Source organism: Cryptotermes secundus, unplaced genomic scaffold (assembly GCF_002891405.2).
Source record: "Cryptotermes secundus unplaced genomic scaffold, Csec_1.0 scaffold1475, whole genome shotgun sequence".
NCBI lineage: Eukaryota > Metazoa > Arthropoda > Insecta > Blattodea > Kalotermitidae > Cryptotermes > Cryptotermes secundus.
The window spans coordinates 708256-724557 of record NW_019731600.1 but is presented as its reverse complement, the minus strand read 5'-3'; the positions used below and the strand labels follow the sequence as shown (position 1 = coordinate 724557).

At 41.4% G+C, this 16302-nt stretch overlaps 1 protein-coding gene across 2 annotated transcripts in view; it reads left to right on the top strand.

Moving 5' to 3' along the window:
- LOC111867292 (disintegrin and metalloproteinase domain-containing protein 10) overlaps window positions 1-16302 on the top strand; it is a 176239-nt gene that overhangs the window by 61929 nt on the left and 98008 nt on the right. For both annotated transcript variants that reach the window (XM_033752622.1, XM_023857015.2), the window contains exon 2: window positions 347-488. In XM_033752622.1, the coding sequence (XP_033608513.1) occupies window positions 347-488 (142 nt within the window). The remainder of the gene's footprint in view (window positions 1-346; window positions 489-16302) is intronic.

The following is a 16302-nucleotide window of genomic DNA, read 5'->3' as shown; positions in this document are numbered from 1 at the left end:
CATCCATCCATGGCTCTACAAGCCTTTGTTGGATAGAGCCATTTTTAAGGTTCTTAGTCTTATACACGGTCATTATGACCCCTTGGCCGTGTATCAGCCCGTTGCAAGGCCGATACACAGAACAAACGCACACACAGACATCCATGCTTCGAGTAGGATTCGATCCCACGATCCCAGCGTTCGAGGAAGGGAAGACAGTTCATGCCATAGACGGCGCGGCCACTCTGATCGGCTGCAGTTCTGTATTCTACATTTTGGATTGCATTGCATTTACAAAAATTCAACGATATTCTTAATTCTAGACACGCACTTGCATGTAATTATGCTGTTATTTTCTTTTCTGCAGGGTTGGTGTTGAACGAGTTCATCAGACATTTCGAACCTGCAGTGTACGACCGTGACGCTCTTATGGCGCAACACAAGCGTCTCCGTCGTGACGTCACGTCCGCCTCACAGCCCCTCAGCCTCCATATCAAAACCAACAGCAGGTATGTGCTTTCTTTACTGTTTTGAAATAGTTCAGATATGTTTTGTCAATCGTTGATTTTGCAATACTTTTAATTTCAGCAGGAATATAATTTTGTAGTAGGCTCAGTTTCGACACATTTTCGAAGTACGTATAGTCGGTGGTACATGGCGTGTGGATAAAATGATGGAAGATAACGACTGAGTATAGAATTTTCGTGAGGAAATCTATTTGGAAACGGTAGTTGGTTGAGGCACTATGCTAGAAGCCGGAAGATCGCGGGTTCGAATCCTCATGAGGTCATTGGATTTTTCAATTGACCTACTCCTTGCAGCCAGCCTTGGGGTCGACTCAGACTTTAACAGAAATGTATACCAGGAATCTTTCTAGGGTTAAGGGGCTGCCGGCGCGTAAGGTTAACAACCTCACCGCCATCTGTTAGCCGATTGTCTAGAGAAAATGTGGGAGCCTCGACGTCTCACAACCCTATGGGCCTCCATGGCCTGTTACAGGATAGCTATACCTATTACTTTTTTTGAAGACCGGAAAGTGATTAGAGAATGTCATTAAGATTACTTTTATGGAGATGGGTTTGAGGATCAGAGGCGGATGTCTGCCTACGTGTCCTGTAATTTGGCGCGCTCTGAAATAAGGAGTCCTGAACCTTAAATGAAGTTATTATACACTTAATATACTCTTGTATTCAACATGTACTCATATTTGGTTTAGGCAAATTCTAAACTTCCTAATGATTGTCGTGCGCTTTCCTGAAGACATCTGGAGAGCAGAAAGTAAAATTAAAGTCAGTGTAGCATCCGTCTTGTTCTTTATCGCTTATTTATTGTATTAGTTTCACTGATAGTGCAGTCGGCATAGCGACTGGCTACGGGCTGGACGACAAATGGGTCGGAGTTCGAGTCCCGGTGAAATTGAGAATTTTGTCTTCTCCACATCATCCAGACCGGCTCTGGGGCCTACCCATCCTTATATCCAGTGGGTTTCGGGTGCTCTTTCCCTGGGGCGTGAAGTTGACCACTCACATCCAACCAGTGCAAAGTTGCAGAAAATGTGGAACTATACATCCACTCCCCCCATATGTGTTCATGACGTAGGGACAACTTTACCTTTATTATTCTTGCCATTGGCTGCATTATGTCGTGAGTCATAACGAGTTTTTCTCTCTCTCTCTTTTTCCAGCGCTGTAGTCTGCAGAGTTGTTAAAGAGATGGTGGTTTGAGTGTGAATGTTTGGTCTGACACTTCGGTAGTCACTATGTTAATCTCCATAATTAATGTCGACAGTTGTTTGTGCAGTCCGCTGTTAATTTAACAATGAATTATCACTGTGTGAGTCGTATGACATGTGGTTCATTACACGGCCTGTGAATGTTCCTGCTAAGGTAAAAAGAAAGGTAAATTTATCGCTGTGACAGACCGTGAAGGCCCATAGGATTGCGAGACTTCGAGGCTCCCACATTTCCTGTACAATCGGCTCAGATATGGCAGTGAGGTTGTCAGCCTTACGCGCCGGTCACCCTTTACCCCCAGGAAGATTTCTGGTACTCATTTCTGTTAGAGGCTTATTCGATCTCCAGGACCGTGGTGCAACTGCAAGGATTACGACAAATGACAAATCCATTGTCCTCATCGCAAATCGAACCCGTGATCTTCCGGCTTGTAATATAGTGCCTGAACCAACTACGCTACAGCCTGCCCCGTAATGTTCCTGGTATATCTCCATTTCAATAATGCGAATGCTTTTGAAATCTCCATCCGGCATCCCTTTGTATCATGAAGTGGTTCATCTACATACAAACCATAAATATTTAATGCGCTGTAGGAAGAGGTATGATGAATTTTTTCCTAAAGGGAATCGCATTTTACTTGACTGGACCTTGAAAAATCCTCTAGCGTAACTTTTATGAATTTAGTCGCCATCAGCTCGAGTTCCGTAGTTTGAAATCAAGTCACGTGCTTTTTAGTCCTCCCCCCTTTCACTCACTCACTATACTGCCCAGTTTCAGTCCCATAACAGTGCCTATTCCCGTTCTTTCACCTGCTTTGTGTTGGACCCTGAACAGACGTGAACACTGCATAATTTGATTGCACACGTTATATATTTTGTGACAGTGCCTCTGTGGTCTAGTGGTCAGAGCTCATATCTGCACATCCAGACGCCCTGGGTTCGATTCCCGGAACTACCAGATTTTCTAAGAAATGGTGGGTCTGGAACGGGGTCCACTAAGCCTCGTGAGGATAATTGAGGAGCTATTTCAAGGAAATAGCGGCTCCGGTCTACAAAACCGAAATTAATGGCCGTGGAGATTCGTTGCGCTGACCACGCGACATCCTCTATCCGCTAAAGTTGGCACTAACTTCGCCGACAAGCGGCGGTTGTTCGGTCGGTATAGTTCGCTTACGGACTAAAACCACGGATTTTGTTTTCTTGTTTTAATAATATTAAAACAACGTATCTTTATGTAGAACTGTGTAAGCGTTTTCCCACCATTAATACCAAAATTATAGTCTCTCAAATTATGGAGTAAAAGCCTTGATATTGCTGGAACACCTGTACCAGTCTTCATGAAACTTGGTGCATACATACACACACACACACCACATGAAGCCATCTCAGGGCGTACTTCACAAGTTTTTCCCATTAGTTGTCTCGACATTGCAGCCTCTCAAATTTATGCCGGGACAACCTTAATATTACTTAAATATATAAAAACAATCTTCATGATGCTTGATAGGTACATCCTACCGTCTGAGGCAATCTCAACAGTATACTTCATAGATCACTCTCGTCAGTAGAACCAGCACTGAAGCCACTCAAATTGCGTTGGTTTTCTTACTTTATTACGCATATACACTCAAGTTGTTTTTTACTTGTGTTAAATACTCAGTTTATAGTGAAATGAAAGCAGGAGATTACTTCTTCCACTAACTTCTCGTTTTCTTTTAGTAAAGCTCTACTTCGCCCTTTTTCACAAACAACGCATCTCCTTCAGTATAACATGGGAGGCTCGGGATCAGTGTGTATGTCTGCCAATACAGAGCACAGTTACATTCATGAACTTTGTACATTTTGCCACTCCTAATAGAAAACATTGAATTTCAGATGTCTTCAAGTTATTCATGCCCCTCCCTTTTCTTCTTCGTGCTTGAAATCATCAATGGATATTCCTGTGCTTCCTTTCGAATTTTAAACACAGCCATACATGAGATATCCGTTGCTGTAGCGGTTTCACTTGAAACCTACCTCATGCTGTATTCAGGAATTTTTGTTTATATGTACAGAAACGAGCTTAACATAGTTTTACGCTCCTTGCTTTCTGATGACTAGCTACGTTTTCTGTTCGTACCTGAAGCTTCAGCCATTGTGTTAACATATCCCACAATATGTATAACAAAATGTGCACGTTATGAAATAAATTCGAAACATGTAGGATGAATACTGAAATAAAATTAAAACCCAGAACATTCAAATCGCTGTTCCTTTATATCTTTTGTAGCACCCTGTGCTCTACTGAACCTTTGCGCTGAAGTAGCGCTGGCAGAGCTGCGGGGCTCTAATGTTTAGCGAGCTGGTCTTAAGTAATTAAAAAAGAAAAAATGGATATGAAATTGTGTGTGTATTTGGGGGGGGGAGTGATGCTGTATATGTCAAAATATAGCCTAAGAAAGATAAATCCTATAAGCACAATAGACCACTGTAGACCGCGGTGCAAGGGCCAAGAAGGCCCACCTCTTATGCTCGTACATTCATACATTCAAGATGAATCCTGCCAATCCACAGTATAACAAAAAATAATATTTGCTGTAATAGTGTAAGGAAGAAAAATATGAATAGTTATGTGTCATGGATGGCTGTAACATGACGCCCTATACTTTGGTAGCTAGGTTTCAACGTTTTGGAACCTGCTGCTTCCAAATAGACTTGAAAGGATTCTAACGATGGTGTATGCTGTACAGAACTATTAGGCTTATTTTGGACTCTATCCATCGTCTGGTATATAGAAGAGAAAAAATCACAACGTTTCGGAGACTGGATCTGTCTCCGTCCACAGGTGGATGGGGCAGGATAAACCTACTCGGTTGGGCCCGTTAGAAAGAGCTAGTCTCAATCACTGGACGATTGTCCAGTGATTGAGACTAGGTTTATCCTGCTATATCCATCTGAGGACCGAGACAGATCCAGTCTGCGAAACGTGGTTTTTTGTCTTCTATATACCAGAAAATTGGAAGCACAATAAATCATTGAAGGTCGCGGTGCAAGGGCCGAAAAGGCCCACCCCTTATACATTCATTCATTCATTCATTCATATAGCAGAGGATTACATTTTTTAATTTGTTTAGTCCAACTGGGTCCACTCGACACGGCGGCCACTGATTGGCTTATTATAGCCTGCCTCGGGTGATCATGATGTTGGAGAATTTGGTGGAATGAAGATTGGCAGGGGAAACCGAAGTACTCTGAGAAAACCTACCCCAGCGTCACTTTGTCCACCACAAATTCCACTTGACCAGACCCGGGATCGAACCCGGGCCGCCGCGGATGGATGCCAGCGACTAACCGCTTGAACTATGGCGCGGCCTTATACCAGACGATGGATGGAGTCCAAAATAAGCCTAATAGTTCTATACTGCTGCTTCCAGGTTGATATAATACGAACACTGAATATGTTTGTTCAAAATATTAGTACCTGAGAAGAAAGCAGTCTTCTGGGATGTGGCGCCGTGTATATATTGTGTTAACCGACGTTTCGGAGAAACATATTGCCTCCATCTTCAGGGTAGAAAAAAAAGAAAATCCGCAAGCGAAGAACCAGCGTGAGCAAGTGCAAATAGACTACCTGTTTATCAAGATAGATATCATCACATCCAGAAAAGGATAGTCTTTAAAATATTGTACGTTTTTTCTCTAGATGGGGTAGCAATAGTGGAGTAGTGCAGTCCAGTAGAACAACATGTAGTCATTCAAGTAGCTGGGTGCTCGGGAGATCCCAAATGGGCGAGCAAGGTTCCTGTTTTAATGTACTGTTTCTCTTCAGTGAATGTGGATAATATTTTGCTATCGATTTGAGAATTTAGCAATTATGTGTCACAAATTTTTAATTATTTTATAATAATTTGGAATATGATTTCTTTTCAAAACAGGGACTGGAGTATATTTAACTCAGGAAAACTGTGTTTGAAATCTCCCATCTGAAACCAACGGGCTAACCCAAATTTACATTTCATACATACTGTCACGTGTTAGATGATTATGGACGGGGTTTTTATTGGTAGTCGGATTTATTGACCTCTTGAAACCCGTAACTACAAGTAACTATAGCGCTTCCGTCAGTTAACACATTCTTACAGTTCAGTACATCCGCACTAAACAGTCTGATATGNGAAACAGATCCAGTTTCCGAAACGTCGTGTTTTTATTTGTTATCTTAAAAAACCAGGACGATGGATAAAGTCCAGAAACCCAATATATCAGTGTGTTATACACCATCGTCAGAATCCTATAGTAACTAATCAGTCTGATATATCTTCACCAGTCGCAGTTTCATATCGGCTTCCGTGTTCCACGGCTCCTGTCCTCGCTGGCTGACGTCTATCTCATGACTAATGACCGTCCTATCTCTGTTAAGGCCATACGCTGTTTTATTTTAATAGACTATATCCATATGGCCCTTCCGATAATTTTAGGCATGCTAACCAACAAAACTATACGATCAATTAGTGGTGTACGCGTATACTTAATGCCAATTGTCATTTAGATAATAAAACGGAATACGTTGTTACTAGATTAAACTTAAAACTTCCCTGGAAAATGTGTTTCTTCATCTTCGTAGTCGATATATAGCTAAATTTTAACCTTGCGGTTAAGGTTATTTGGAACTTATTCACTGACATGGTCGACATTATTTTTTGACATAGAATTGATTTCCTGATGCAGTATCAAAGATTAATTGCAGACTGATCTCTCAAGGCATTTCCTTAAGAAGCTAGGCAGTGCTTATAAGTTGATCTGGATGAACAACAATGCCGCTGCCTAAATATATATAAATTAGTGCCTCATTTATTATAAGAGAGTCCTAAATTTTACGTTTTCATGTTAATAATGTAATTCTGAGTTCTTTTCATATTTCTAATGCACGGAATATTGGAATTGCGTATCACAAATACGATTCCTCCGTTAGTGTTCTAATTTTCCGTTGACTCTAACGGACTGTTCTCTAAAGCGGTCATGCTTTTGGCTTGTATTCTGGAAATTCCAGGCTAGAATGTCGTTCGGGACGCCGGGTTTTTTGACTAACGTTTTTCGTGATTTTCCTCAGTTCCACCACGTAGATAACGGAAGAGTAACTTAGATTAGGGCACGACCGCTCTCTTACACATACTCTTCTATTCATTATTTGTTAGTTATCCCATTTTCCACTCCGTATGATCTCAACTATTGACTGCGTACTGAAATAAATTATTAATAAATTGGATCCTTGAATTCATTGTTCTTCTCTTGAAATTAATAATTATCCTGCATGTTGAGTAATGATATATTCGTAAGGGAGGATATTTCTTATTTTTTTCGGGTAGGTTTAAAATAAAATGCATCAAATTCCTGACTCCCTTCATAACAGTGAACTTCTCCTAGCCTGCTGGTCCGGCTACACATTGTTCTGGTCCAGACGTAATCTGTCATAGCCTCACGTTTCATATTTACTGCGCATGCGTGATGAATTTCAACTCCGGTTTTAATCGCCTCCGTCTCTGAAATTCCTCAGTAAGTTAGAGTAACCGGGGTTCTGTAACAAGACCTGAGGTTTCTTATTTTTAAACTCTTAACATTCACTTGATTAAGGTATCCTCAGTAAAGCCTGATTATAACAGAATTCGAGGACCCCCACAGAACCTTTTCCTTTTTCCGTTTCCTGCTGGTAACCGTAATGAAAGTAATTACGACTGGATTAAAAATATTGCACAATTCAAGCCCTATTTATTTATTATAAATACAGATTAGGATTTTCATATTGTTTAAACTTTTGGAGCGCAGCGTTAACTAAATATACCACCTACTTTAACTCTGAAATTCTCTGCATCCACAATATAGCCCATTTACTCATATGTATTTCATATGTTTCTCATAAGAAATAACCATTATTTTCATAAAGGCACGAACAAGTTGGTAATTATAGTAGAGACGTAATGTGTTTTATGAGGTAAAAACTGAATATTCTGAATACGCCTTGAAAGAAATTAATGCTGGCAAGAGTCCAAGCTTTGCTTTTACAGGACTTTACACACTTTATCAAGTGATTCTTTATTCCTTCTAATGGTACATTAAAGTACTTCCCACGTATTTTGTCGAAGGTCGAGTCTAATGTTTTGTCATTTGTGGTGGGAATGTTTTCTTTCTTATAGTTAAACATACACGTATTTGATTGTGCCGATAGTCAGGCACGGATCAAATGCTTGAACAGAAAGAAATAAGTCAGTTCTGAAGGACTACGACGACTGTGTATTAAATTCGGGAGTACTCAGTTTCAACATTTGTCCGTTTAATATTCCGAAAGACGTTTCGGAAACTGGATTTGTTTCCGTCCTCAGGATTTTTATTTATTTTATTGTTACTATTAGAGGGGGTGGGTTTTCCCATGCACTTAGACCAGTTATTGGTCCACTGTGCGTCCCCCTTTAATTTCTACTGTCGCCATACCCTACCGGTACTGGTGCGTGCTATCAGCCCCGTTCAGCCAACGAGGTCGGCAGTCGGTACCTGATATTTCCCCCATCTACCAGAGGCATTGGAAACTACTTGGGCGGGAAATTGTTGCCTAATTTTGCTCAGAGGTCTCCTAGAGACATGAGGATCTTTTACGTGCCGTAAATCTACGACACGGAACCCACAGCTTAAAGTCCCTCCCGGAGGACTTGTTCCCTGAATTTTTCCGCATACCTTGAGTCATGAGGTGGGAACGTTACCCCTAGATTACGGAGGCCGCTTTCCGTCCTCACGATACTCGTAGATGTTAGGAATCCCCTAGTCAGCTGGATCTGTTAGATACAATGTCAATCCATAGATAACATAATCAATAAATCTACATCTATATATGTGCCTGGCATCAGGTTTTATTAATGGGACGTAGTAGGAACGTTTTTGATAAAATTCCATATTAATTTCCGCATCTTTTGTAACTTGGCCTGTTATCTTCCCAAGAACCCAAGCCCTTTTATAGGTTGGCTGCCCTGACTTTGCCTGCCCACAGAATGAGATTACTTCCACTTGATGGACCCAGCGGTTTATGTGCTTTCCCACTCTTTCACCTGAGGACGGAAATATCCCATTTCCGAGACACTGTGTGGGCAAAGTCTAGAAATTCATTAATCCCAAAAACAATTAGGAAAAGTAACGTTGTTCTTAGGGTGGTGCTAGGATGGACCCCTTGGTACTCATGCCATAACCCATTGTGTTACCCCCGGATAACAGATGAGAGAAATGGAGTATTTAGTGTAACGAAAATTGGCAAGGTAAACCGAAATATTCAGAGAAAACCTGCCCCAGTGCCACTTTGTTCATCATAAAAAGGTAAAGTTGTCCATGTACTTAGCTATTTAAGCATTACGCCATGAAGGCTTATGAGGGAGTGAATGTATAGACCCACGTTTTCTTGACCTTGGCACTAGTTGGAGGTGAATAATCAGCTTCATGCCCATAAATCCCACTTAAAGTGATGTGGGTTGAACCCACGCCGCCAAGGTAGAAGCCGGCGACTAATAGCCTTAGTTATGGCACGGTAATTTTTCGAGATAATATTTCAGAGTATTTTCATCGAATCCGTAATTCAGCAGATGGATAGAGCCCATCTGGACGTGATGGCAAAGAGAAAAGATATTGCTCCCGCAGGGAATTGAAACTCGGTCGTTCAGCCCATCTCCTGATTACTCTACTGACTGTGCTCTTTCGACGCTTACTCATTGCTGTAGGGATATTAGGGATATGCAGTTTTGGTAATGTAATACATTCTTCGTTTTACTTACTGGGTAGGAATTGAGCTGTATGAGTTAGATGAGTTACATAGTCTGTTTACTTATATAGTTAGGCGTATTCAAATGAAAATGGCGGCTGCCACGTTTCTACCTCTACCTGCACCTTTCTTGGAGATGCATGCAAGCCAACGACCTTAGAATTGTACGTTTCAAGGTTCTGCACCAGGTTCACACTGAGGCGTCTTACCTTGTGCTGTACGGTTAGTAAGAAAAGCAGCAATAACGACAATTCTCTGCCCGGAAATCGAACCCATTGTAAAATAGTAATAGACAAGAAATAATTGAAAATAGTTTTAAAAAATCGTATAAATGAAAATGCTCTAATTTAAAATAACATCTTTATTGTAAGGTAAGTTTTCTCTGTACCTTAGCACTTCGACAAGAAAATCTATAGGAATGGTGGTAAAATGTTCAGCTATTCTTAACCACTGAAGTAGACGGTGGTGTGTATCCGCTTCTCGCTAAAGTAGGTAGCTGAAGTGACCCCTGAGCCAGTCTGGAACCAGCGGTGGCAAAAAAAACCCCTCTTCCTACACCGAATATGAATGAGCTAACCTGACTCGGGGTAAATTGTGGAGCGGTGCAATAATCAAATGACTGTTGACTGGTTTACTCAATTAACCTTTACGCCTGCGCGTGAGGTCTTGTTGCGGGCTGAAGGCCTATAAGTAAGTGAGCTTGTATATAGTGAGGCAGCTGTAATGATGAAACCCCGCACTTCATGTCTCCTCTTAGCTTAAATGTTTGATTTGTGTAAAATGAAACTACTATAATGTGAAGATCAATTTCGTCAGTATGAATCATTACCGAGGAGCCGGAATAGCTCAGTCGGTATAGCGACTGGTTACGGACTGGACTACCGAGGGGATGCAGTTCGAGTCCCTGTAGGGTCGAGAATTTTTTCCTTTGTACATCGTTCATACCGTTTCTGGGACCTACCTAGCCTTGTATCAAATGGGTATCGGGGGCTCTTTCCCCGGGGGTTAAGCTGACCACTCACCTCCCATTAGTTCCGAGATAAAAAAAGAACGTGTCTCTGTACATCCAATCTCCCATACTTCTTCATGGCGTAATTTTTAATTAGTTAAACACAGGGATAACTTTATAAGTGATTACTGAAACTATTAAACAGACTTAGTTTGTTTGTGGTTAGATATTAAAAGCTATGGGATGAATTTGGGGCATGCTGTAGCATGGTTTGTTGAGTCACTATGCTAGAAGCCGCGGGTTCTAGTCCCGACGCGGTGGACTTTTTCAATTGACCTAATCCTTCCAGGAGCACTATGGCTTTGAGGTCGACTCAGCCTCTAACAGGAATGAGTACCAGGAAACTTCCTGGGGGGTAAAGGGCGGCCGGCGAGTAAGGCTGACAATCTTACCGCAATCTGTAAGCCGATTTTCTAGAGAAAATTTAGGAACCTCGATGTCTCACAACCCCATGGGCCTTCACGGCCTGTTACAGGGACAATTTTACCTTTTTATGGGAAGAATTTAGTTTTTGGTAGTAGTGCTGATAATCCCCCGCTACGCATATGGGTTTAATACAAAGCCTATACTGAACTCATTACATTTATCAGACGCAATTCATGGTGCAGATGGGAGAGGATGATACAAAATAGCTTGTCGATCCCATCAAGATACAGAAGAAATAGTTGCGACTTTTTCGATAGGGTGAACAGAGTATATTAATTAACTCAAATGCGGATTCGATATATTTTGATATGTGACCGCCGTATTTACTTGACACGCAGTTGTATTTTCCATTGACTAATATATCCATTATTCACTGTTTCTAATCTGGTTCAAGAATTATACTCTGAGAATCTGGTGTCAGGTAGCTCTTTCTAACGGACTCAACAGAGTGTCTCCCACCCCCTCACTTGAGGATGGAAACAAATCCAGTTTCTGAAATCTTGTGTTGTTTAAAATGCCGGACGGCAGACGAAGCCCAGGAACCCAGTAATCCCGAGTGTTATATACCATCGTTAGAACTCTTTTTATCCGCAAATAATTTGACTTATAGATTTGTTTTCGGGCTGTGGATAATAATTGAATCTGCGAACTGCTGGGGACCTTCACGAAATTCCCGAGTTGTTCCTAACACAATTTCGGTAGCAGAAAGGGGTCCACTCAGTCTTGTGATGATAATTGAGGAGCCATTTGAAGGAAATAGCAGCTTCGATTTAGAAACCCGAAGTTAACGGCCATGGGGATTCGTTGCGCTGACCACGCGACACCCTCTATCCGCAAAAGTTGGCACTAACTTCGCTGTCAAGCGGCGGTCGCTCGGTCGGTATAGTTCGCTTTCGGACGAAAACCACGGTTTTTTTTTTGTTACTCTAGCTGAAGTCGTATTTAGGTTGAGAGTTACAGTCTTCTCAGATATATTCAGGGCTCTTTATGCATTGAAAGAATTTGTGAACAACGTTACGACGTATAGTTATGAAATAATTGCTTACCTAAGAAAAAATCACGAAGTTATGGAAGATCATGTGGTATGTATTCATAAATCTTGAAACAGTTCGATTTTTACGGTGATATATTCGAGCCGTCATCGTGTGCTGCACATGAATCAAGAGTGGGCTTCAGGGGCAAGGCTGTATTTATCCCTGCAATACCATTTCATACTGTAGTTTCGTGTCTCCTTCGCAGGACGTTAGCACTATGGGATCTGCTTTCAGATATTTTACAAACATTAGCCCATATGAATTTTGTACAAATATTCTTTCTTGTGCATTTTTTGGGTGTTTCTTTTTTGTCTTATTGCTTTTGTCATTTCCCACAAATCTTATATTAGTTTCAGTGTTTCATGTTCGAGTTTCTGATCTTAGTTAGCTTTATAGGGCCGCGCCATAGCTCAAGCGGTTAGTCGCTGGCTTCCCACTGCGGCAGGCCGGGTTCGAGCTCAGGTCACATCATGTGGGAGATCTGTGGTGGACAAAGTGGCGCTGGGGCAGGTTTTCCCCGAGTACTTCGGTTTCCCCTGCCAATCTTCATTTCACCAATTGCTTCACAATCACCCTCACCCTTCATCTTGGGCTGGTACAACAGTCCAGAAGTGGCTGCCGTACAAGGGACTTAGTCCCAGCCCACTAGCAATAAAAAATAGTTAGCTCTATATGAATATTTTCAATTTTATATACTGGAAGTAAAGGTTACAGTGTTCTTTTGTGGTTTATATTGTGACATCACGTCTGAAAGCCGAAATAGCGTAGCCAGAGGAGACGTTCATAGTCAGACAAGGACTCGGTAAGCAGGTGCCCTCGGAAATGAATGCGTGCAACAATAGAAGAGAACTGAAGCGAACCAGGTGGAAATAAAAGAAAGTTCATAGTGACATCCGCCATTCTTTTTGGTGCCATCAACATGATTTAGGAGTAAATCAAAATTAATCTTGGGAAAGCTCTAAATCGCATAAGTGGAGGAACTGTTTTGGGAGAGACTGTTGACCTGTCGTCTGACAGATTACTGATGATGAGATGATATCACTTTCATTCATAATAACAGCTGTTCATCTTCACACAAATCATATGTAGACTTGCGTGTTACACTGATACTTGTTTATTGTTACACAATGGTTTCTGAAGGTGTTATACTTGTCTTTGCCATCGAATACATGCTTTTTAATATTTTGTCTGGCATGGCCTACTTTGAGCAACAGCAGTCTACTACATACGATATTAAGTTGTCATAAATGCCAGTATTGAAAATTCCTTCAGAATTCTACAATGTAAATATAAGTAGACATAATTTTGTATGATCTGTATGAGTGCCATGATTATCGAAACGCATGTATCATGTCGTGAGGAGATTAGGCTCTAAGAGATGGATTGACGCTTAGATCGCCTACAGAGTATGGTCGAAAATCATATGTATTTTGTTAATAAATGTTGTAATTAGAATCAAGTTTATGTCGGCTTTGAGGTTTTCATGACAACTACTATGAATAGCAGGGTTTTCTATATTGTAATTCCGCGTTCTTGCTTGAATTACTTCTGGAACCTGAAGATGGAAGGGATATATTCCTCCAGAATTTCAAGATCTCTCTGAACTCTATGGAATTAGAACCCACAAGGCCGTACTTCTCCGGATTCAATTTCAATTATGAAAACAGAAGTGTTTCTTTGGTAATATCACGATGCAAAAGTCGAAATGTTCAATATGAAGTTGCGGTGTTTAGAAAATCCAATAAAGCTATAAGATTAAATAAGTCTTTTTTTAATACTTTGATGAAATTGGAGTGTCGTCACTGTTTTAACTGGTAATTTAAGTTCGTGTCGTATTCGTTCATTGAAATCTCCGGTCTTATTAGCGAAAATATATTAACACTTATTCAGTTGAGCCTCATCTGATGAAACAATGGATCTGGCGGCTTCAAGAGGCTTTGTAATGGTGACATGTGACCTAATGATATACCAGTAAGCATGGTCAGACCTGTCTTCTCCTCGCCTTCAAGTCCAAGTATTGATGCAAACAAACACTAGCGCCCTCAAGGAACGAGGCGGTGTATTATATGTTTGTATAGAATTATTCATCATATGAAACGTCTCGGTGAAACACGACAGATATTTCTGTTAGAAGGTAATGAATAAAATCGATGAAATATTTGTAATTTTATGAAAAATTATATCATATGTGACATAACGCTGTGTAGTCCGTTGAAAGTCAACCGACATTTGGGATGAACATTTCGCCTTCATATTCAGGGTGGAAGAATAGTTCAAGCAAGAAACCAGCGTGAAAACATGTGGCAGTCATCTTCCTGGCTATATATCCCAGTAGACAGAACTCTTCATAACCACCCATGTGAGAACCTCAATTCCTATATCGTACTCTTTAAGTCCGTGGTCTTAGTCCTCAAGCGAACTATACCGATCGAGCGACCGCCGCTTGTCGGCGAAGTTAGTGCCAACTTTAGCGGATAGAGGATGTCGCGTGGTCAGCGCGACGAATCCCCACGGCCGTTAATTTCGGTTTTCTAGACCGGAGCCGCTACTTTTCCATACAAGTAGCTCCTCAGTTATGCTCACGTGGCTGAGTGGACCCCGTTCCGGACCCACTACTTCTCAGAAAATCTGGTAGCGCCGGAAATCGAACCCGGGACTTCTGGGTCTGCAACCAGGAACTCTGACCACTAGACTACAGAGGCGGTCTCCTATATCGTACAAGTTTAATATATATTTCCTTCATTTTTAGCTTGAAATACGTATAACAGTTTTCACGGTTGCTACTATGAGGACGTAGTGTGTTGGAGATTATTGCCAGCTTCTGAAACGTGGACATAGTGGGCTAACGTCTCGTCATCGCGTGGCTCTGACTCACGTAGTGACGTAAGAACACTTGCACGCCGAGGAATGACGCAGCACGAATTTCATGCATCGACATGATCTACAAAGAAGACATTAACAACTGGGAAGAAAGAGAAATGGAAAAAGAATAAATTAAAATAATATGACAGAACGAAAGAGTTAAAATTGAATAGATTAATACAGACAAAAAGGAAATTCTACAAAGAAAATAACTAGTAGAAAACGAAGATTTATTAAACACGTAGCGGCGAACGAGAGAAAAAATACTGTATAATGAACTGGAAAGGATGCGGAAGGAGGCGGTTATGCTGAGGTGCGATCCTGGAATTTGCATGCAGGGACTGAGGAAAACCGCGAAAATGCAGGTAAGATAATCGGTATCCGGGGTGAGATTAGAGCCCTAGACCTACTGCAGAATGCTGAGCATGCGATAAAACCAAGAAACAGGAGAAGAGAAATATAACGACGAAAGAAAGGACAAGGGAAAGGGAACAGTTTGTTGTGGGTTTGTTGGCTATACTGATTCTCGAATTTGTGGGCGTTGGCCATGAGATTGTCGTGGAGAATGTCCTCTTTGAGAATACTTGATGAAACTTGATTCGGGAGCTCCCAGTGCGGACATTTTACCCACTGGGTTAACTCGATCAGTCAGGTGACATGACCTGGTCTGTCTGGACATTAAAACGTAAGAAACCACTATTTGTTTTTCCAGTGAAATACTTCCCCTCATTCTGCGTACTGTATGACGTACCTACTCCAGCGGTATTCAGAATCTGATTAAGAACAATTACTAATAAAAGACTTGAAACATTTACCGAGACATTAATTTTGTTTGTACTTCGATATTTCGTCAGGACCCCAACAGAGCACACCATCCTTCAAATTTTCATACACTCATGTACTGGTTTTGAGAGCCGGAATAACGCTGGCTACGGACAGTACAACTGAGGGGTCGGAGTTCAGTTCTCGATAGAACCAACGTTTTCCCCCTTCTCCACGTCGTCCAGACGGCCTATGGGATCCACACAGCCTCTTATTCAATTGGTATCGGGGGCTTTTTCACCGGTGATAGAACGGCCGGGGCGTGAAGCTGACCACTCACCTCCAACTAGTGCCGAGGTCAAGAATACATCGACTTCCCCATATGCCTTCATGGTGTAGTGCTTAATTAGTTAAGAGACAAATTTATCATATATATATATATATATTGGTTTCTAAGGCAACTTGTGTTAAGTCGGTACCACCCATAGCTCCATACAAGTTTTGTCGTATACTCACAGCTGTCGTGCAGCTGGCTTCACTGGATATACATGTTGCAAGAACCGTTATAGTGTTCTGAGGCGACATTTTGTTGCTTACATGTACAGCTCGTCGTGCAGATTGCGAAATCGACTGCATTTGAAGCGGACGATGGAGAAAGTTGTTAGCAGTGTTGCCAGTTTCAATCAAATATTCCATACGGATAAAGCCTTTGGTTACTGGCCGT